Source organism: Globicephala melas, chromosome 1 (assembly GCF_963455315.2).
Source record: "Globicephala melas chromosome 1, mGloMel1.2, whole genome shotgun sequence".
NCBI classification, from domain to species: Eukaryota; Metazoa; Chordata; class Mammalia; order Artiodactyla; family Delphinidae; genus Globicephala; species Globicephala melas.
The window spans coordinates 148,184,639-148,208,790 of NC_083314.1; the positions used below are offsets into that span (position 1 = coordinate 148,184,639).

The 24,152-nt window shown below is 34.9% G+C and overlaps 1 protein-coding gene across 2 annotated transcripts in view; it reads left to right on the forward strand.

The window, feature by feature from the left end:
* The window catches only part of SPATA6 (spermatogenesis associated 6), a 163,263-nt gene that overhangs the window by 26,998 nt on the left and 112,113 nt on the right, over nucleotides 1–24,152 (forward strand). For both annotated transcript variants that reach the window (XM_030870076.2, XM_030870077.2), the window contains exon 4: nucleotides 23,373–23,414. In XM_030870076.2, coding sequence (XP_030725936.1) covers nucleotides 23,373–23,414 — 42 coding nt within the window. The remainder of the gene's footprint in view (nucleotides 1–23,372; nucleotides 23,415–24,152) is intronic.

Consider the following 24,152-nt stretch of genomic DNA (forward strand, 5'->3'; position numbering starts at 1 on the left):
TATACATACATTATTTCACTGCAAATATTCTGGCATGACCTCTAATTGATAAAGGCTTTTTTGAAAAAAATATGACCACTATATTGGTATCATACCTAACAAAATTAATATTAATTCCTTAATAACATCGAATACTTAGTCATTATGCAGGTTTCTCCAATTGCCACCACAATGTCTTTATACAGTTTGTTTGTTAAAAATCAGGATCCCTGGGCTTCCCTGGTGGCGCAGTGGTTGAGAGTCCGCCTGCCGATGCAGGGGACACGGGTTAGTGCCCCGATCCGGGAAGATCCCACGTGCCGTGGAGCGACTGGGCCCGTGAGCCATGGCCGCTGAGCCTGCGCGTCCGGAGCCTGTGCTCCGCAGCGGGAGAGGCCGCAGCGGTGAGAGGCCTGCGTACCGCAAAAAAAAAAAAAAAAAAAAATCAGGATCCCATCAAGGCGTGGTTCACATATGTATGTGGCTGTTCAGCTCTTCAGTTTATTTTTTTCTGTAGTAGTGTCCCTCACTTTTTTTTTTCCTAATGCCGTGAATTTGTTAGAAAAATCAGGTCCTTTAGAATGTCCTACAGTTTGGATTTGGCTGCTGCTTCTTCAAAGTGTTGTTTAGCTTATTCATCACTTATGTTATGTAAACTGAAAACTAGACCTAAAGGTTTGGTTCGATTCAGGCTTATTTTGTTTTTTTGGCAAGAATCCTTCATAATTGGTGCTCTGTACTTATTATTGCATCATATCAAGTGGCATATAATGTCTGATTGTCTTAAGTTTAGTGATATTAAGATTTATCTTTTGCCTCCAGGCAGCATCAGCCTGATTCCTCCATGATAAACCTCCTCTACCGCCTTTCATCGAACAGCTTCAGCATTCCTTGAGACCTCTCTTTTCATTAGGGGTTACCAAATGTGATTTTTCTAATACTGTTAATTTTTTCTGTATGTGTTAGGTGGAATTCTTCTCTAACAGATATTTTCCTTATCAGCAATGTGATGACCCTGAAATACTGTTCTTGTAGGAAAGGTAGTGTCATCTTTCCTTTCCTTACTTTAATAGCTTTAGTGAGGTATAACTTACATATCACAAAATTTACCCATTGTAACTGTAGTTAAGTGATTTCTAGAAAATATATATAGTTGTGAGCCGTCATCACAATCCAATTTAGCATGTTTCCATCACCCCAAAAGTTCTGACGCCTGCTTGTACTCAGTCTCTATGCCCACTTCCAGTCCCCACAACCACTGATCTATTTTCTATCTTTGTATATTTTTCTTTTCTAGAAATTTTATATAAGTGGGTTCTTATAACATTTAGTCCTTTGTGCCTGGCTTCTTTTACTTGGAATAATGTTTTTGAGGTTTGTTCATGTTGTTCTACATATTAGTAGTTCATTCCTTTTTATTTATGAATAATATTCATCTTGTATGGAATTTTTTTTCCCCTTTCATTCACCATTTGATGAACATTTGGATTGTTTCAAGTTTTTGGCTATTATGAGCAATGTTGCTGTGAGTATATGGATACATGCTGGGTTGTATCCTAAGTATATGTTTAACTTTTTAAGAAACTGTCAGCCTGTTTTCTAAAGTTACTGTACCATTTTACATTACCACCAGCAACATATGAAGATTTTCCATATCATCCCCAAGACTTGATATTGTTAGTCTTTTTGGAATATATAGATGTGTAGTGGTATCTCAATGTATTTTTTTGCTTGTTTGTTTGGTTTCGGTTTTGGTTTTGTTTTGCGGTACGCGGGCCTCTCACTGTTGTGGCCTCTCCCGTTGGCGGAGCACAGGCTCCGGGCGCACAGGCTCAGAGGCCATGGCTCACGGGCCCAGCCCCTCCGCGGCATGCGGGATCCTCCCGGACCGGGGCACGAACCCGTGTACCCTGCATCGGCAGGCGGACTCCCAACCACTGCGCCACCAGGGAAGCCCTCTCCATGTATTTTTAATTTGCCTTTTAATACTAATAATGTTGAGCATCTTTCCAAGTGCAGATGAGCTATTCATGTAGCTTTTTCTTATAAAATGCTTGTGCAAATATTTTGCCCATTTTTGAACTGGGTAGTTTGTCTTCTTACTGAATTGTAAGGTTTTTTTTGTTTTTAAAAATATTCTAAATATAAGTTCTTCATCAGATATATGATTAGTAAATATTTTCTTCCAGTCTGTGGCTTATTTTTTTCATTCTTTTAATGGGGTGTTCTGAAGAACAAAAGTTATAAAGTCCAGGTTATCAATTTTGTTCTTTTATGTATCATGTTTTTGATGAAGTCTTTGCCTTACCCAAGGTCACAAAAATTTTCTCTTTTCTTCTACAAATTTTATAGTTTTATCCCTTAAATTTAGGCCAATGGTCCACTTTGAGTTAATTTTTGTGTATGTTGAGAGGTAAGGATCTATTTTTTCTTTGGTAGATGGTACAAATGCTCAAGGAGATTCAAAGACCCCCTTAATTGGGCAGTCTGATAAATGGTCAGGTACTTGAGTAACCTCAGATAAAATGCTTAGAACAGTCCCTTGCACACAGTAAACACTTAAAATGTCCCTTGTTTATTTTTATTCGTGGTGTGTTATTATTATTACTCTTATTATTGGGGAACTGCCAAGTTCCATTCATACCATATCTGCACCCCAGAATCACCAAGCTTCTAGGGAAATAAATATTTATGATATATAAATATAAAGTGATATTAAGGGCCAATGACATTAAAAGCCATATAGGGCTATTTTACATTCATAGGGAAGGCATTCTCTTTAGGGAAATGGTTTTAATCCTGGAATCTACCAGACTAAAATTAATTATGACTAAAGCCATTTCCTGGGAACCATTTTTAGGCAAGAAAGAGAATGAAAAGTTTTCTACTTTATAGACTACTCTACTGAAACTGGAGTTTCTTCCTTTCTCACTGAAGCTTTGTAGATTTTCTTCTACAGGCACACACACACACACACACACACACACACACACACACACAAACATACTGTCACATGTACACAGTACACTCGACCCTTGAACAAGGTGGGTTTGAGCTGTGCAGGTCCACTTATACATGGATTTTTTTCAGTAGTAAATACTACAGTACATGATCTGTGGTTGGTTGAACCTGTGGATGCTGAACTGCAGATTCGGAGGAACCATTTATATGGAGGAACTGATATGGAGGGCCGACTATAATCTATGTGCGGATTTCAACTGCAGGAGGATGGTCACCCCTAGCTTCTGCATTGTTCAGGGGTCAGCTACATACGGCCACAAATACACTGCCTGAAAAGCTCTTCCTACAGATACGGATTTGCCTGCTCGCTCTCTCCAAGTCACTCCTCAAATTTATCATAACGAGAGATCTTTTCTCACCAAAGTATTTAAAAATAGCTCCCCCTTTTGATCAATATCTCAATCTCTATCCCATTATCTTTAAGGTTATTATATCTTCTACACCAGAATACTTTGAGAGTAAAAGAGTGTGTTTTTAGTATTTCCACCAAGACAACAGCTGTGAAAAGGGTACTGCTCAGGGCAAATAGGGATGAATGGTCCTCCTGTTTTTCTTCCTAGCACTGATATATTATTTATTTTTTTATTTTCTCTCTCATTAGAGTGATAATTTCATAAGAGCATTGACTTTTCCTTTTTTGTAGCTGTTGTGTGCATATGACAATACTTGACACATACTAGGTATCTGATGTTCAAGGAGTTAAATAAAATATCATAAATGCATCGTATAACTGCCTCTCATTACTGTTTTCATGAGTGTTGGAACTGTCCTACCGAGAGATACCTGTTTGTAGTATACAATCCTTTGATTAGGAGATGTATTTTGTATTTGAAAATTTGTAATATAATAATAGCTGCTCTGGCTTCATTCTCGTTTGGATAAAGAGAAGATGCGATCTTTATTTATATTGCAGTAGATTACTAGCTGTCCCTATTGTTTTCTCTCGCCTGTAGGGAAAAGTAGCAGTTTCATTATAGCCTCTGCTTTTCAGCTTCTGGAAATTAGTGCTTACCTGGTGTCTGGGGTATTCAGAATGCTTTCAGGTGAAGATTTGAAGGCTGAGAATAAATCCTTCAGTGTCTATAAATGAGAGAGTCCCTGCCTCAGTGGTCAGGAGAGCTTGTAGGACTCAGGATTCATATTTTAAATCCATGATGGCAGATGCATTCCCAGCAGTTCGCCCTTGCAGTTAGGGCAGGTAAATAGGCATTTATTGGAAATTGTTATAGCAATTACTCTTGCTGGTACAGAGTGTTAATGGCATTCTGGCACTCTCTCTCAAGGTGTTTATGGTAGCTTTTGATTTGCTCCATGGGACTAAGATTTCTGGAGTACTGGAGTACATTTACTTTGTAACTTGGGTTGAAAGTACATGTGAAAATGACAATTTTTACAGAAGGAGGGAAATTGTCATTAGTTATAAGAAAGAGCAACTGTAAAATGGAATTAATTATACTATATGTTCCAGGAGATGTAATTTACATGAACCTATTATTTGGTTTCCAGGAACATTAGTTCTCTAAAAACTTTTCCATTAATAATTTAAGGTCTTTTCTTCTTGAAGTATTTTTGCCAAAATATATATTTTTAAATATAAAAGAGTAGAACACTGTTTATAGAAACTAGGAACTAGTTTTCTCTTTAGAAGTTAATCTATGTTCTTGTGATAAAATATAAACTAATTAAACCCAAGCAATTACTTTTCAGGCCACTTCTTTACAGTTGAGGAGTTTCAATAACAATTCTACCTGTATTGTTTATTTCATTACTTCACTTTGGCAGTGATTCATTGTGTCAATGGTAGGTTCAGAAGGTATATAGTATATTGACACAAATCTTAAATTTGTTTTCTATTTAAACCCTTTGTTTTTAAACTTTATACTCTTCTTGAGATCACTGATACTTCTGAGACCACTGATACCTTTAGCAAACTTATTGGAATTAAAAACTATATTTGGAAATATATTTTGTTAACAGCTGTGTTTATTTTTCTTCACTGTAATTTGTTCACAGAAATAATACCTGGCAATACTAAGCACCCATGTAATATTTTGATTGACGTTTTATTGGCTGTATTCTGCTTGTGTTTGGCCCCTTCCAGAATGATTCTGGCTAGTGTGGGGTACTTTTGTTTTACTTATATCCCTTATAAAAGGGCTATTCCCTTCTTTGGCTTTATTTTTAACCTTTTACTTTCCTTTATGAAATGGTTTTTGTTTTTAATATTTATTTATTTGAAAAGAAAGTGGAACTTTTTCTTCTGTCCAATTTACAAGTACTGAATTTGCAGTGTCAAAGCAAGGCAAGTTCTTCAGACTGGAAAGGGTAAGCACATTGTGCACATGGTGTTAGAACTTTTCACCCAGAGAACTACCAGGCAATTAATTTTATTATTCTGTAGGACTTGCTGTCAGGCAAGGTGCATACATACATACATATGCATATATGTAAATATTAATGTCTTACCTTAAGTCTGGTTTTTAATTATATTGAAATTATATTTTTAATTGGTTATAGAATTATTTTAATTTTCTTCATAGCAGAGTTACATATAGTCTACAGAGCTGATTGCAAACAGCAGTCCTGTAACATCCCTATCCTCCATCATTTCCTACTCCCCTAACGACTGCTTTTCTTTTTTTTTAAATTGTTTTTCTTTGTATTCACCTCCATTGTCTCCAACATGCTTATACTGCATTTGAAACGTTTGATTTTTAAATATTGGACATTATTTCTCCTTTCCCTTATGAAAAATGAGGATTTAAATAGTTTTCATATGTTCTCTCTTTGCTCTCAAAATATATACATGCCCATTTTCTGTCTTTCTCTTCTCTTAATACAGTTATATCATAATTTTAGATTATATTGTTAAGATCATGTAAAAAGTATTATGGCTGAACCATGTGGTATATATACTATCATACTTTTTCTGCAAGGATTTTGTTTTCACTTGAACTAATAATTACTTTCCTTTGCTTAGTTTTATAGTTTTAGTTTTTTTGTTTTGCTTAACTTAACCCCAATTCTCCCTCAGGTATTCACATTATTTTCTCACAGTTTAATGTTCTTTCACTTATGAATCATTTTTGTTTTTTTGCCTAGAGGCCTAAAACTTTTTAATTTATTTTTAAAGTGTAGTAATGTTACTAGAATATGTCCTGAAGTTGCTTTTTATGGCTTGGTACTCTTAGGTACAGTGCATTCTCCTTCATTTGTAGTTTGTAATCTTTTTTCATTTCTGTAAAGTTTCATGAACTATATATACCGTTTAATATTTATTTTCTTTCTTTGCCTTAGTGTTTTTCATCAGGGTCTATGTTGGATATTTTTTGCATGTTTAGTATTTGTTATTTTTACTCGTATTTTAAAATCTTTTTGTTTCTTTTTGATTAAAACAACTTTTTGTTCTTTTATTTCTTTTAAGATACTGTCTGTTGCGATTATTTGCTTTAGTTTAATCTTCGTTTCTGAAACAACTTCCTTCTCTATTTCTGCTTCTTTCCTAAGTTATTACCATCTTTCTTCTGTGTTTTTCTAAATTTGATTTATGTAGTTGCTTAATATCTTATATTACTTCCTTAATTTTCAAGTAGTAGATTATAGTTTTTATTTATTTTGAAAGCATGTCTTTTGGATGCTTTCACTGTAGGAACTTTTTTCTTTTGCTCACTATTATTATCTTTTAAACAAGAACTTGGTATGTGTTTGACTGTGATCCTTTTCTTTGCTCATTCTTAATTTAGATTTTTTCCCGTGAATTCTTAGAAGGAAGCGTGATTTAGGATAATTTTTTATAGCTTCACCAAGCTCCCTTATATAGTGTTCAAAGTATGGTGGCTTGCTTTCTGGAATTTTCTGCCTTTGTTCCATTCCACTTTTGATAGTTTTTTTCTGCTATTGTTTCTTTTTCTGCGTTTTCTCTTTCTACATTTTTATCCTGTTTATTTTGTATTCTGTTCTCTACCGTTTTTCCTGGTTTCTTGTGCTCCATCCTGTCCAGGAGCCCTGGGTGTTCAGTTTCTGTAGTTCTTACAGGCTACCAGACTACTTTACCACCTTTGACCTTACTGTACTCTTTTGAACTCACCTGCTATTGGAATGGACAAACACCCTTCCAATTTCAACTGCTTTTCTCAGATTGATCTACTTCTTCCTACTGAGTACCAGTTGGGTATTTAGAGTAACTCTTCCCAGGCCCTTTATACTCCCTTGCTTTCTTCTGCTTCTCCTGCGTAGATAGATGCTGATACCTCACAGGTTTTGTGGTTGCTGGTGGTTTGTCATCATCTGCTTTATCTTAGGGTTTGTGGAGATATCTTGTCATCTTATTTTATTGTAAATGTCTGTAGTTTTCTGCTGTGCAATTGCTGCATATGTTTTTATGGAAGGGAGGTTTGGAGAGACTTGAAAATTCTAGTCTTCGCTTTTATTTTGTGTTTTTGCTTCTGCCTTTCATATTTCATCAAATTATTGGCCATCTATTCATATTTAAGAATAGAAGACTGAAATGCTTTTGGAAGTTATGTGCCAGAGGTGCCTGGTACCACTAATTGCTAAGTCTGTTGGGGTTACTCCTGGATGCAGATTGTCAATGTGTACTTTATTGTAGGTGATTTCTCTGGGTCATTTTATTGGAAATTATGTCACTATCTTTTTGTATCTTTTCTCTTCAGCTGGTCATATTCAGTAAAAGAATCATTCACATATTTCTTCTAGAGGCTATATACTTGGCGACCTGTTTATAGAACCTTGTAGTGGAAGAAGCTGTAGTAAAATCTCATTGTATAGCCCAGACTCTTAATCTACCTGTTTTCATATAGTATTACCCCTGCTGTCAGTTGTACCTGCTGTTTCCATTCCAGTGAAGACAACTACTACTACTATTACTTCTCCTCCTCTTTCTCTTCCTCCTAACCCTCTTCTTCCCTCTCCTTCTTCTTCTCCTTTCCCTAATAAACTTCCATTCCCCCCCTCCCTCCCGCCTCTGCTCCAACTCTCTAGAGAATAACTTCCAGTCACCTGCCTGGGAATGGGGAAGGGCAGTTTCCTAGTGGTGTAAATCGGAAGAAGGATCTGGGGTTTGACTGCTTCTTCAACTTTCAGTTATTACTCGGGTTTTTAACCCCACTGATTCTGTCATTTCCAGAGGTACCTAGCACCACCAATTGCTACGTCTCTTAGGAGTTCGTTAGTATAAAATGGTTTGCTTCTAAGCTTTCCTCTCTATTGGCTTAAGATTCTTTCTCCAGGCTGTTAACTCAGTTACCATTTTTGTTCAAACTGTTTTCTCTTTAGTTTTGTCATTGTGAGTTGGTATGTGTGTGTGTTTAATCCTTTTATTCTTTTAGTGAGGGTTCAGAAGGGAACAAAAGCTAATGCATACATTTAACCTACTATCTCTAACTGGAAGCATTCATTTGTAGCTCACTGAAATATTACAGTGTGAATACCTGTGTAACTACAACCTAGGTCAAGAATTAGAACATTGCCAAAACTTCAGAAAGCCTTCCTTATACCACCTCCTAATCTCTATTTCCTCTGTGTTCCACAAAGGAATTTCCATTTTAACGTCTAATATTGTCATTTAGTTTTGCCTGTTTTTGAACACTAAATAAATGGAATTGTAATGTGCAAATTCTTTTGTCCCTGGCTTCTTTTGCTTAGCATTTTGCTGAGAAACTGATTTGTGTTTTGATAACTAATTCATTTATCTTTATTGCTATATAGTATCTTCATTATGTGACTCTACTCCAATTCATTTATTCTGTTATTTACAGATATTAAGGGGCATTTAGGTTATTTCTAGTTTTTGCTGTTATGAATAAAGTTGCTGTGAACATTCTTGATTACATGCCTTGATGTTCATGAGCATGCACACCTATTTGGAATATATATAGAAGTGGAATTGCTGAGTCTTAGGGTCAGTATGAGTAGACAATGCCAAACAGTTTTCCAGTGTTTCTCTATCAGTATACACGCTGCCATTGATGAAAGTTCTGTTCTCCACAGAACCCCTAGAACAGAACCTCTAGTTCTGTTCTCTCTTGCCAACTCCTGGCATTGCCAGACTTTTTCATTTTAGTCATTATGGTGAGTGAACAGTGGTTTCATTTTGCATTTCCGTGACAATAAATGACATCATCGTTTTTGGACATCTTTTTGTATTTGTGTGTGAAATGCTTGTCTTTTGCTCATTTCTCCTTTTGGTTGTTTATTATTTTCTTACTAATTTGTAGGACTTCTCTATATTTTCTAGTTAATAAGCTTTATGTCAGTTATATGTGTTGCAAGTAGCTTCTCACTCTGTGGCTTGCATTTTTAATCCATTAGTGATTCTTGTTCTTTTGGTGAACAAGTTTATTTTTAATATAGTCTGACTTAATAATGTAGTTTGATTTATTAATCTTTTCCTTTATGTTTAGTGCTTTTCTTGGGTCATGTTAAAGAATTTTTTTCCCTACCCCAAGTTATGAAGATATTCTATATAATTTTCTAGAAACCTTATTTCTTTACCATATACATTCAGATTTACAGTCCCCTTGGCTCTTATTTTTATATATGGTATGAAGAAGGGGTAACATTTTATTTTTATTTTATGTATATCTAATTGAGCAATACCATTTGGTGAAGAAACTTTTATTCCCATTGCTCTGTAGTGTTTACTTTATCACAAATTAAGTGCCTACATACGTGGATTTTTTAAAATAGATCTTCTATTTTGTTTCATGGTCCTTGCATAAATATTATGCTTTCTTAATTACTGGAGCTTCAGTTTTGGTATCTGGTAGTTTAAGCCCTCCAGGTTTATTCTTTTTTTTTTCACTTTTACTTATTTATTATTTTTTAATTGAAGTATAGTTGATTTACATTGGTGTGCCAGTTCTGCTGTACAGCAGAGGGACTCAGTTCTACACATATATACATTCTTTTTTAAAATATTCTTTTCCATTGTGGTTTAACCCAAGATTTTGAATATAGTTCCCCATGCTATACGTTAGGACTTTGTTGTTTATCCCAGGTTTATTCTTTTTGAAGATTTTCTTAGCTGTTCTTAGTGTCTAAAGTATACTAATTTTAATCCTTAGTGTACCCTTCAATGATTATTCACATTTGTGTACATCCATAAGCACCATTCATCAAGATAGAGAACATTTCCAGCATCCAAAAAGGTCTCCTTGTGCCTCTACCAGTCACACCCCCCTCAAGATAATCACTATTCTGACTTTTGTCAGCATTGATTACTTTTGTCTGGTTTTGGAATTCATATAAATTAAATCATAAATATGTATTCCTTTGAATATGGCTTTTTTTCACTCAGCCAAATGTCTGTGAGAGTCACCTATGTTGTTGTATTTCAGTAGTTCATTCTTTTTTATTGCTCTTTAGTATTCCATTATGTCAATGTACTGTAATTTATTCATTTCTTGTTAATGAGGATGATTTTTAGTCTTGGCTTATTATGAATATTCTTATAAATATCTTTTGGTAAACATTTATACTAGTTCTCTTGGAGTGGAATTTCTGAGTCATAGAATAGGTGTATACTTAGCTTTTGTTGATACTGCTGAACAGTTCCCTAAAAATAATTGTACAATTCCTTTTGAGTACTGAACATTGTATGTGAAAAATTATAGAAGTAATTGGAGGCATAACATCATGCTGTCGTTCTCCAGGTAGACTTTATGTTTGACTTTTATTTCCCTTCTGTAGGCTGCTAGTGATACTCAGAATCCTCAATCATGTCAATCTAATGTCAGAGATTAAGATGATTTGACGCTGGGTTTCAATCCGTGTACAACACCAGGGTATTTCCAGTTCATCCTTATTCCTATGATGTTGTCTTTTACAGGCTCTATCCAAACTGTGGAGAATTTATGAAGACCTGTCCTTCTTGGTATAGCCCCTGTAGTGATATTTTGCTTCTAGGTCTGTGAGACCATCAAAATCTCAGCTAAGTTTATCCATCCTTCATTTGCCATTTCTGGAATTAGCAGATGCCCTTGGGGAGAAAGCAGCTCCAATGTTTGGCCCATCTCCCTGGCTTTTCTTCTCCTAGAACTTGGCCCTGTAATTCTTCACTGCCGTATTATCTTCTCTGTGCCTTCAAGTGGATTTTAAAAAATAACTTGACCTGATTTTCTTAGTCTTCCTATTAAGATGATTGGTCTGCTTTATGTAAATTGCCATTATTCTGAGGCAGAAATCTGTTCCCCCTTAATATCCTTTCTACCCTCAACCTGTCTCTGTACTCTCCCATTTGTCCCCCCCCCCATTATATCTGTTTAATTTTTCTAAGTATCTGTATTTGGGCTAGTAGTGCATAGTTAATTATTACAGCTTTATATAATCCATGTTCTTTTCATTTAATAAACACACACTTATATTCCTACATGTTTATTTTTCTAGATGAACTTAAAATCATTTTTTAAGGTCTAAGATAAACCTCTTTGAATTTTAATTTTAATTATATTTTGGGAGAATTGGCATTTTTACATTATTCATTCTTCCCATGTAGATAGGTGATGTATACTGATTTACTGAAGTTATGCTTTCTTTCAACATATTACCAAGGTTTTGGGGTATGTGTGTGAGTGTGTGTGTGTGTGTGTGTGTGTGTGTGTGTGTGTGTCTGTGTATACGTATACTTGCCATACAGTTCTTATTATGTTTATTTCTAGCTGTTATATATTTTGTGGCTTTAGAGAATAAGGTTCTTCACCTAATTTTCCTTTTTTCCCTTTGTTTATGGTTGATACACAAGAAAGTGATAAAAATATTTATTGTGTATCCAGTCATTTTGCTGAACCTTCATATTGAAGACTGCTAATGTCTTTTCAGTGTATTTCAAATATTTATCCATGATTAGTTTAAATATTAAAAAATATTGTTAATTTGTCTTTCAGTCAGAGCATGTAGCCTATAATATTACTGCTTCTTGGAATTTATTGACGTTTTCCCTGAGCATCTGGGATAGGAATCAAATATAATCATGACATGGTTGCTTAGAAAGGTATATCCTTTTTGTGTTGGTAAAAACATTTGAAACTTTCTATATCTTACTTTAACTTATTTATTTCATTATGTCAGATATTACATCAAAGCTGACATACCGGAGATTCTTAATAAATGTCCATTCCCGGGTCAGTGCTACAACTTGCCTTCCTGGCTTTTTATACTAGGTTAATTTGGTATTGCTGATGGGCTTTCATAACCTTCAGATTGATGCTAACACAAGTTATTTCTCAGTGCTACCTTTCAGTCCTTTACTTCTTGGAGAACTTCCTTTTTAATTTATCTTGTAGATATTTTAAACATATTCATTTCTCTCATTAGATGTCTCTGTTTAAACTCCAGCCTTCTTAAGATGAACAGATGACTGCTTCCTACTTCACTGACTAAAACTGAGGCCATGTTAGTGAATCACTTCAGTTTATTCCTCCCTTGTCCTAAAAGTCATCTACATTGTTTCTCATTCTTATCCCCTTTCTCCTGGTCCTGGAGGATGAGGTTTCTGCCTTCTGCTCAAGATTATTCTACTTGTCCGTCTTATTCATCTCCTCGTGCCATCTCTAGTATCTTGATCATTAGATTTTTTTTCCCTCTGTGTTTGCAATGTCTCTCTTGCTGACCCTCACACTGTATAAATATGTTGTATGTTTACATCTTTAAAAGATATTTCCTGTCTTCATCCTTACCCTCATTTAGCTACTATCCTATATCTTTATTCTACTCCTCATTCAAAATATAACTTCCTTACCTCACTGTATATTTTGTAAATTACTGCTTTCTAGTTCTAGTAGAATTGTTAATGAAAACAGTGCAGGCTGAGCTCAGATCTCAGTTCAGGAATTTATGTTTGGTAACCTTAACCGTTAGTCTCTATTTCTTATCTGTAAAATGGAAATAATGGCTTGCTTGTTAGGGTTGTTTTAGGGATTTGTTTGAAGCTCATAGGAATACCATTTAGAGAACATCTTCTGACACACAGAAGATGTTCTCTAAATGGTAGTAAATACTATTATTTTGACTACCCATATCCTTTTTTAAAAAATGTAGTTTTCTACTTTGTAATAATGTTTTTCAAATAGTTGAGATTACAGAATAAGTGACATCAGAAAAAATATAGTGTTAGTATGTTTATCCTGTTTGTTTAATTTGTTTGATTTCTAATAAAATTTTATGTTTAGATATTTTCTAAAGGATAGGGTTTTACTTTGTGGTCAGATATTATAATTATTGTAAGTGCAATAGACCAGGTTTCTTAAATGCCAGTCTCTTATTTCAGTATCATCTTTAGCATTAGTTCTTTTCTGTTCTTCCATTTATTGATAATAGGATGAGAAACAGCATGGTGTATTCATGGAATATAATGTGTGATTCAAGGGGTGATAGAAAAGTCTTCCAAAACAAAAGTTGCTTATCCACTGGCTTATGATAAAATTTGTTTTTTTAAACTTTTTGATTGCCTGCGCAGATTCAGTCACTGTGAGAGAATATAGGGGATTCAGAAGTGAATAAAATATAGGCCGTTTGTTCAAATGAGTATCCATCTTAATAAAATAAGGATCAGACATGTAAATAAATAATCAGAATCCTTGTATATGTGCACTGGATTTGAGGAGGTCAGAGAACTGTTGGATACAACATTCACATGGGTGGATGTTGTTCAAAATTATGGCAAGTCTTAGGTTTGAGAGGAAGATAAGCCTGTTTTATCTTCGGTGAAAAAGTGGTAGGGACCTTGAAGTTAAGAGATTGTAGTGAGAAGGAGGATGAGCAGTTGACAACATCAAATGCCATGAGACTAAAAGGAGAGGATTAACTTCTTGTTAAGAGCCTAGTGCTTCTACTATCCTCTTTTTAAAACTTTCATTGTTGTTTTTTAAAGAAAAATTAATATATGTTCAGTTTACAAATTATAGGAAATATGGAGGAATTCTGACAATTTTAAACTGATTTTATTTAGATAACTAGATACCATTTGAAGGAGGAATGTGAAGTTGAACATGTAGAATGTGTGTCTCTTAGTTTAGAATTTCTGATGGAAAAGGCAGAAGAGAACTTTAACAAAAAACAGCATAATGGGAGCTCTCACGGTGATGCTATTAGAGCACACGCACACAACTTTCTCTAATCAAAAACATTTTTAGAGAAAATTTTATAAATATACAAAAGTGGACACTAAAAGAGAATAATGAACCCCCTCGTACTCATCACTCAGCTCAATAATTATCAACTCATGGCTAATGTTTTAACTGTATCTCTCTACTTCATCACCCTTTTCCAGATTATTTTGAAGAACTCTCAGACATAATATGCTTTTATCTATTAGATATCAATATCTAAAATATAGAAACAGTACCATACCATACCTAAAAATGAACAATTTTTTAATATTAAATATCAATTCAGTTCACATTTCCTCAACTATCTTATAACTTAAAAAATAAGTCTTTTGTTTGAATTGGGATAAAGGTAAGGTCCATACATTATGATTGGTTGATGTCTCTCAAGCATGTATATTCCTCTGTTAATTTTTTTCTTTTGTGTAGCAGTTTTTAATATCTTTAATTCATTATTTTTCTAGGTATTTCACACTTTTAAACAAGATTATAATGTCATTTCTAACTGTTGCTGATATATAAAAAAATATATTATTTGACATATTTACCTTGTTTCCAGCAACCTCACTATATGTATTGATTTAAAAAATGTCTTTAGATTCCTTTGGACTTTTTATGTACACAATCACATTGTAAATGATAGAATTATAGTTTCTCTTTTGTTATAGTTATATCTTTTATTTCTTTTTATTGCTCTGTTATGCTTTCAGTGGTTTAGAACTCCAATAAAATGTTGAAGTGAATGATAGTAGTGATAGCAGTGAATGAAGTGAATGTCTCATTTCTGATCTCAGAGAGACAGCTTCAACATTTCATCACTTGGTATGATGTTTGTTTTAGGTTTTTGGTAGATAGCCTTTATTAGATTATAAAACTTCTTTTCTATTTCTAGTTTGCTAAGATTTTTATTTGAAAATGAATGATTATTAACTTTTATGAAATACTTCTTTATTCTGTTCAGGTGGTGAATTATGTTGCTTTAGTTTTGAATATTAAACCATATTAATATATTGATGGATTTGATTAGATAATGTTTTATATAGGATTTTTACATTTCTGTTTATGAAATAGATTGCCTGTCATTTTCCTTTCTTGTAAGGTTCTTGTCAGGTTTTAGTATCAAGGTTTTGCTGGATTTATAAAGTTGAGAAGTGTTCCTTCTTTTACTGGTCTGCAAAAGAGTATGCATGTAATCAGCATTATTTTCTTCCTTAAAAGTTTGAAAATTCACCAATGAAGTCATCTTAGTGTTTCCTTTGTTGTAAGGTTTTAAATAATGGATTGTGTATGTGTGTGTGCATCTACACATATATCTGTATATACACACATATGTACACAGCTATTCAGTTTTTTCTATACCTGAATAAGTTTTAAGTTTCCTTTTTGTAGGAACTTGATTTTTTTAATATATCAGATTATTTTGAAGTAAATCTCAGATATCATATATCCTTTCATTTATAGATATGGATATCTAAAATAAAGGAACACCTAAAAATTAACAGTTTCTTACTATCATCAAATATCCACTCAGTTCACATTTCCCCAATTGTTCTATAATTGTTTAATCATATTTTGTTTGACAGTGATTCAGATAAGACACATTCAATACATTTGTAGCATGAAATTATTCGTAATGCCTTAGGATTTTAAAATATCTCTATGTCTTTCTTTTCATTCCTGATATTAGTAATTTGTGTCTTTTCTCTTGACCAGTCTTGCCAGGCATTTATCACCTGGTGAATTGAACCTTTTATTATTTTGATGCTTTTGCTTTAATGATGACTTTATCTTTTATAGTATAGCCAAAGCAGCTTTCTTTTAGTTGTCACATGTTATATATTTGTCTATATTTTTGTTTTCTGTTTTTCTGTATTCTTAACATTTTGCATGTATCTTATGAGTGGTACTTGGAGAGAATTTTTTGTTTTGTTTTGTTCTAATCTAATCTATCTTTTAATTGGACCATTTAGAGTATTTCTAAAAATGCATGATATAATTATAGGGATTAGTGGTTATCAGGGATTAGGGATGGGTTGGGGAGGGAGGTGGATGTGGTTGCAAAAGCGCAACATAAGAGATCATGTGGTGGTGGAGCTATTCTGTATCCTGGCTGTGGTGGTGAATACACAAACCTACACTCCTGATAAAATCACAGCAAGGTCCTTTTTGACCCACCTCCTAGAGAAATGGAAATAAAAACAAAAGTAAACCAATGGGACCTAATGAAACTTAAAAGCTTTTGCGCAGCAAAGGAAACCATAAAGAAGACCAAAAGACAACCCTCAGAATGGGAGAAAATATTTGCAAATGAAGCAACTGACAAAGGATTAATCTCCAAAATTTATAAGCAGCTCATGCAGCTTAATAACAAAAAAACAAACAACCCAATCCAAAAATGGGCAGAAGACCTAAATAGACATTTCTCCAAAGAAGATATACAGAGTGCCAACAAACACATGAAAGAATGCTCAACATCACTAATCATTAGAGAAATGCAAATCAAAACTACAATGAGATATCATCTCACACCAGTCAGAATGGCCATCATCAAAAAATCTACAAACAATAAATGCTGGAGAGGGTGTGGAGAAAAGGGAACCCTCTTACACTGTTGGTGGGAATGTAAATTGATACAGCCACTGTGGAGAACAGTATGGAGGTTCCTTAAAAAGCTACAAATAGAACTACCATATGACCCAGCAATCCCACTACTGGGCATATACCCTGAGAAAACCATAATTCAAAAAGAGTCATGTACCAAAATGTTCATTGCAGCTCTATTTACAGTAGCCCAGAGATGGAAACAACCTAAGTGTCCATCATCGGATGAATGGATAAAGAAGATGTGGCACATATATACAATGGAATATTACTCAGCCATAAAAAGAGACGAAATTGAGCTATTTGTAATGAGGTGGATAGACCTAGAGTCTGTCATACAGAGTGAAGTAAGTCAGAAAGTGTTAATACTTGTGAAGTATTCAACAAGTGGATTGTTGAATATTAGTGCTTTTCTTTTTCTACTTTTCTTTTTTTTAATAGTTTTTAAAAAATATTTATTTATTTGGCTGCGCCAGGTCTTAGTTGTGGCACTCGTGAGCCTTAGTTGCAGCCTGTGGGATCTTCAGTTGTGGCATGCAAACTCTTAGTTGCAGCATGTGGGATTTAGTTCCCTGACTAGGGAAAGAACCCGAGCATGGAGTCTTAGCCACTAGACCACCAGGGAAGTCCTCTACTTTTCTTTGAATTAACTATTTTTTGCTTTTTAATTTCTACACTTTTATTAGCTTGAGGGTACATGTTCTTTAACTATTTTGTTTTTTTCGTGGTTAGTATAGAGATTACAGCATGCATGCTTGAGTTTTCAGAGTTGTGTACATATTTTTATTTTAACCTCTTCTAGGACAATGAAGAACCTACAACTACTTAACTTCTAGATTATATGTTATTTTTTGTTATGCATTTTAACTTAGTGTACAATGAGACTACACAGAATATTATTGCTATTATTGTATAGGCATCATTCATTTCACTTTACAACTGTATTTTACCTTTTTGGTTGCTCTTTATTTCCTTTCACTTTTTGAGCTTCTCAGTTTATTGTGTCTTTCTGAAGAATGTCCTTTCATAATTCCTTTCTTATAGTCTTTTGATAATAGATATCTTGATTTTTATTTATCTGAAAATGTCTTTACTTTTTTTGAAGTATATTTTTGCTGAATATTGGTATGACTGTCTTCCAGCCCTTAGAAAATACTATTCCATTGTCTTTTTACTCCCTTAGTTTCTGTTGAGAAATCATCTGTTAATTTTATTGTTACTTCTTTGAAGGTATTTTGTCATTTTCTGCTGGCTTTTTTTTTTTTTTATGCGTTATGCGGGCCTCTCATTGTTGTGGCCTCTCCCGTTGCGGAGCACAGGCTCCGGACGCGCAGGCTCAGCGGCCATGGCTCATGGGCCTAGCTGCTCTGCGGCATGTGGGATCTTCCCGGACTGGGGCACGAACCCACATCCCCTGCATCGGCAGGCGGACTCTCAACCACTGCGCCACCAGGGAAGCCCTGCTGGCTTCTTTTAACATATTCTCTTACGTCTTTGTTTTCCTGTAGTTTTACTTTGATGTGCCCAACTCTGTGTGTGTGTGTGTTTTAAAAATTTGTTCTGCTTAGTGTTTGTATCTTGGTATCTTTCTTCAGATAAACTCTGAGATACTAACTTTTCAAATATTTCTTTTGCCCTTTTCTCTTCTCTCTTTTTACAAAACCAGTTGCACATTGTTAGATCCTCTTACTCTATCCTTTTTTTTTTCCTTTTTTTTTGTTACTCCAACCTTTGGGCTTTCTGTGCCGCTCTCAAGATATTTATTTTTGTCTTCCAATTCCATAATTCTCTCTTGGGTCATTTGTAATCTGCTGGTAAATCCGTTCGTTGTGGTTAATTTTTGGTTATTTTTTAGCTGAAAAATTTCCACTTGGTTCTTTGTAACAGTTTCTAGTTCTCTGCTGACATTCTCAATCTTATATTTTATTTTCTTGAGCATATTAAGCATATTTTAAGTTGCAGTCTGATAACTAATTTTTCTGGATCTCTTGTTGATCTGTTTTTCTTTGTTTTTGTTTCTGTTTTGGCGATACGCGGGCCTCTCACTGTTGTGGCCTCTCCCATTACGGAGCACAGGCTCCGGATGCGCAGGCTCAGCGCCCATGGCTCACGGGCCCAGCCGCTCCGTGGCATGTAGGATCTTCCCGGACTGGGGCACGAACCTGTGTCCCCTGCATCGGCAGGCGGACTCGCAACCACTGCGCCACCAGGGAAGCCCTGTTGATCTGTTTTTATTTCCTGTGTTTCTCTTGTGTTTTGATCCCAATGGTCTTTTTTTCCTATATACCTGGTCGATTTTCATTAAATGTCAGATTTTGTATGTAAGAATTTTAGAAATAATTTGAAACCTTAGATGAAAATATTTTCCTTCAGACAAGATTTATGATTGTTTCTAGTGGGCACTAGCAATTCTGGATCAACTTAATTTAGACAGGATTTGGGATGATTCAGATTTAAGCCTAAGTTCTTAGTTTGCTGTCTTAGTCCATTTGGGCTGGTATAACAAAATACCATAGACTGGGTGGCTTATAATAATAGAAGTTTATTTCTCATACTTCTGAAGGCTGGGAAATCCCAGATCAAGGAGCCAGCAGATGCGGTGTCTGGTGAGGGTCCCCTTTCTGTTCATAGAATGCCATTGTCTCTCTGTGTTCTCACGTGGCAGAAAGGGCAAGGAAGTTATCTGGGGTCTTTTGGGCACCAGTGGCACTAATGGGCACTAATCTCTTCAATGAAGGCTTTGCCCTAATAACCGCCGAAAAGCCCTAACTCTGAATATCACATTGGGGGTTATGATTTCAACATATGAATTTTGAGGGGATACAGATATTCAGTATATAGCATTGGTTATCTATTTTTAGTTTACTCTCTTTTTTAAACTTTTTTTAAATTAGAGTATAGTTGCTTTACAATATTGTGTTAGTTTATACTATACAGCAAAGTGGATCAGCTATATGTACACATATTTCCCCTCTCTTTTGGATTTCCTTTTCATTTAGGTCACCACAGAGCACTGAGTAGAGTTCCCTGTGCGATACAGTAGGTTCATATTAGTTATCTATTTTATACATAGTGTCAATAGTGTATATATGTCAATCCCAATCTCCCAATTCATCCCACATCCCCCTTTCTCCCTTGGTATCCATATGTTTGTTCTCTACGTCTGTGTCTCTATTTCTGCTTTGTAAATAAGGTTGTCTATACCAATTTTTTCAGATTCCACATATATGCATTAATATATGATATTTGTTTTTCTCTTTCTGACTTACTTCACTCTGTATGACAGTCTCTAGGTCCATCCATGTCTCTACAAATGACCCAATTTCATTCCTTTTTATGGCTAATATTCCATTGTATATATGTACCACATCTTCTTTATCCATTCCTCTGTCACTGGATATTTAGGTTGCTTCCATGTCCTGGCTATTGTAAATAGTGCTGTAATGAACATTGGGGTGCATGTGTCTTTTTGAATTGGTTTACCTTTTCAAGATTCAGTCCTATAGCCTAGCCATTTTATCAGGCCATTTTCTCTTACCTGCAGACCTCCCTTCTCATCTCTTCCCAAGGTCATGATACTCCAGTTTTTGTATGAGCTTATCAAAAGCTGTACTCAGCTTCTTAGCCTCTTAGCTACCTCTGTCAGAACTGTCAGATACCCAAAAGGAAAAGTAACCTCAAATACCAGGCTTATCTCTCTGTGTTTACTTCTGTTTTTTAAAATAATACAGATAATTTTTTAAAAATTTTATGTATATATTTTTGGCTGGGTTTGATCTTCGTTGCTGCGTGTGGGCTTTCTCTAGTTGTGGCGAGCGGGGGCTGCTCTTCATTGCGGTGCACGGGCTTCTTATTGCAGTGGCTTCTCTTGTTGCGGAGCATGGGCTCTGGGCACACGGGCTTCAGTAGTTGCAGCACACATGCTCAGTAGTTGTGGCATGTGGGCCCTACAGTGCGTGGGCTTCAGTAGTTGCAGTACGTGGACTCAGTAGTTGTGGCTCATGGGCTTAGTTGCCCCGTGGCATGTGGGATCTTCCCAGACCAGGGATCGAACCCTTGTCCCCTGCATTGGCAGGCAGATTCTTAACCACTGAGTCACCAGGGAAGTCCTGTGTTTACTTCATATACTGAGTTTCAGACTTGTAATTTTTTTACTACCTTGTTAGGTTTCTCCTGCCTTCAAGCAGATTTTTTAGTTATCTACCTTTTCAAGTCGATTTTAGCAGGAGGTTTGTTTTTGAACCTTCTAATCTCTCAGATTACCCTGCTATGTTCCATTTACAGCCTTCATACATCCTGTTCCTCCTGCTTGAAAACCTCTAGTTTCCCACCCCACTAACTCCTAGTTTACACCTATTCATGCTATGGGTCAAGTCCTGAAGAGCTCCTCCTCAGCCTTCACTGACTCCCTGACAAGATTATCTTGTTATACTTTCTTATAGCACTACCTGAATGCCTTTATTGTACTTGTAGTTTATAATTATATATTTATTTGTGTCTTTATTTCATTTAATATTTGCCTTTTCAACACAATGTCAGGTGCTTGAGGAATAGGACTGTTATCAGTTTTTTTTCTTATTACAGACCCGAATGATAAGCTACAAGGAATATTTAATATTTCCTCAAAAACTGGACGTATAAGTATTCGGTTAAATGACTGAGATTTCCCTTGGATGAAAATAGCAGAATTTAAAGAAAGAGAAAGATTATATTCATGGGTTCTTAGAAGGTAGAAAGGGCATAATTTATATTTTATTTTTATTTAAAAATTTTATCATAAAGTACTTCAGACATATTAAAAGTGTGAGTTTTGTAATATACCTAGCTGTACTCACCACTCTGCTTAAGAAATAGACATAATTTATTTTTATAAAAATATACAGAGAGCCCAGAAATATATCTCTATAAATATAGTCAACTGATCTTTGACAAAGGAGCAAAGGCAATACAATAGAACAAAGATAGTTTCTTCAGTAAATGGTGCTAGAACAATTAGACATCCACATGCAAAAAACAAAAAAAAAGTGAATCCAGATACAGACCATACACCCTTCACAAAAATTAACTCTAAATGGATCATAGACCTAACTGGAAAATGCAAAACTGTAAAACTCCTAGAAGATAGCATAGGAGAAAACCTAGATGATCTTGGGTATGGTGATGCCTTTTTCGATACAACACCAAAGACACCATAGTGTCGTCTTTGAAAGAAACTGTGAAAAAAATAATTGATAAGCTGGATTGCAGTTAAGTTAAAAACTTTTGTTCTGTGAAAGACAAAATCAAGAGAATTAGAAGACCAGCCACAGGTTGGAAAAAAAGTATTTGCAAAATCACATCTGATAAAGGACTATTATCTAAAATATGAAAAGAACTCTTAAAATTCAACCATAAGAAAACAAACAGCCCTTTTAAAAAACGGGCTAAAGACCTTAACAGACACCTCACCAAAGAAGATATACAGATGGCAAATAAGCACACGAAAAGATACTTCACATCATGTGTCTCTAGGGAAACGCAAATTAAAACGAGATACCTGTACATTCCTAGAATTGCCACAGTCTGGAGCAGTGACAGAATCAAATGCTGGTGAGGATGCAGAGCAACAGGAACTCTCACTTATTGCTGGCAGGAATGCGAAATGGCACAGCCGCCTTGGAAGGCAGTTTGGCGGTTTCTTCCAAAACTGAACATACTCTTTCCATATGATCCAGCAATACTGCTCTTTGGTATTTATGCAAAGAGTTGAAAATTTATGTCTACACAAAAACCTGCACGTGGATGTTTATAGCAGCTCTGTTCATAATTGCCAAAACTTGGAAGCAACCAATGTCTTTCAGTAGGTAAATGGATAAATAAACTGTGGAATAACCAGACAATGGAATATTATTCAGCACCTAAAAGAAATGAGCTATCAAGCCATAAAAACACATGGAGGAACCTTAAATGCATATTACTGAGTGAAAGAAGCCAATCTGAAAAGGCTATATATACTGTATGATTTCAAGTATATGACATTCTGGAGAAGGCAAAACTCTGGAGACAATAAAAAGACAGTGATTGTGGTGGGCGGAGGGTGGGTTGTGGGGAGGAGAGAGATAAATAACCAGAGAACAGAGGAGCAGGGCAGTGAAAATACTTTGTATGATATTATAAAGATGGATAATGTCATTATACATTCGTCTAAACCCACAGAATGTACATCACCAAGAGTGAACCCTAAGGTAAACTGTGGACTTTGGGTGATTACGATGTGTCAGTGTAAGTTCATCCTTGGTAAAAAATGTACCATTCCTGTGAATGATGTTGATAGTGGGGAGGCTATTCATGTTTTGGGGGGCAGGGTGTATAGGGGAAATCTCCGTACCTCTCTCTCAATTTTGTTGTCAACGTAAATAAAACTGCTCTAAAAAAATAAAGTCTTAAAAAAATCAGAAAAAAACCTAGAAAGATTAATTTCTACCAGAGATTAATAAATCCACAAGATGCATAGCAACCAGAAAATATACACAGTATATACTGAGATATAAGCGTATATGTAGTCTACTGAGCAATTACTTTGGCTTTTAGGTACTTCTGTGGTAAAGCAATTAGTTATTGTTTATTATAAATTTGTTTATTTAAGGAAATTTTTCTTTAAACTTTCAGATGATACAGCATTGTTTGAGTTGATTCAGCTAGTTCCGCCAGGTACTGTATTGTGTTTTGATAAGGTAATTGACATGTGAACTCATTTCAATGAAATGCTTTTTAAAAAATCTCATCTTTTCCCCTTCTTCCCGAAGTAAGAGCAATGCTGAGTCTCTAGCATTGGTCTACTATGTGTAAAATGTCTGTAGGCCAAAATAATATATACAGAAAGATTGACATAAATTATATTTGAACACATTGTTCTAAAATTGAATAGTCATAATTTAAAGTGGGAAATAACCCGATATGATCCTAGCATATTTTGTGACATTCATAAAAATTAACTTCTTTAAGTTTTTGTGATTTTTCTAAACCAATATGCTTTTGCTGTTAAAGTAGTTCATTATCTTTGTTTTTGTGTATTGAGTGTTATTGGGAATATAGGGGAATTAAAACTGTACCTGCTTAATAAACAGCACAGATCCCTGCAGTAGGTAGAGTTAAAACCTGAAGGATAGTTTTATTTTTATTATTGATTTCTATGATTATAGAAGACTCTATCTTAAATCCTTATTTTATGTGAGAAATAGAGAACTATATTTTATTGAAAGCTAGTAGTCTAAACTTTTTGAATATCACATATATACCTAATCCAGGTAACCACAAATTCTATAAAATGCCTATATGTTTTTCAACATGTAACCTAATATCTCATAATGGCAGGTAGAAAAGAATGGAAGATAGAAAAAAAAAATTCTGGGGATGGTAATTAAGTTTTATATGTATAAATGTTATGTC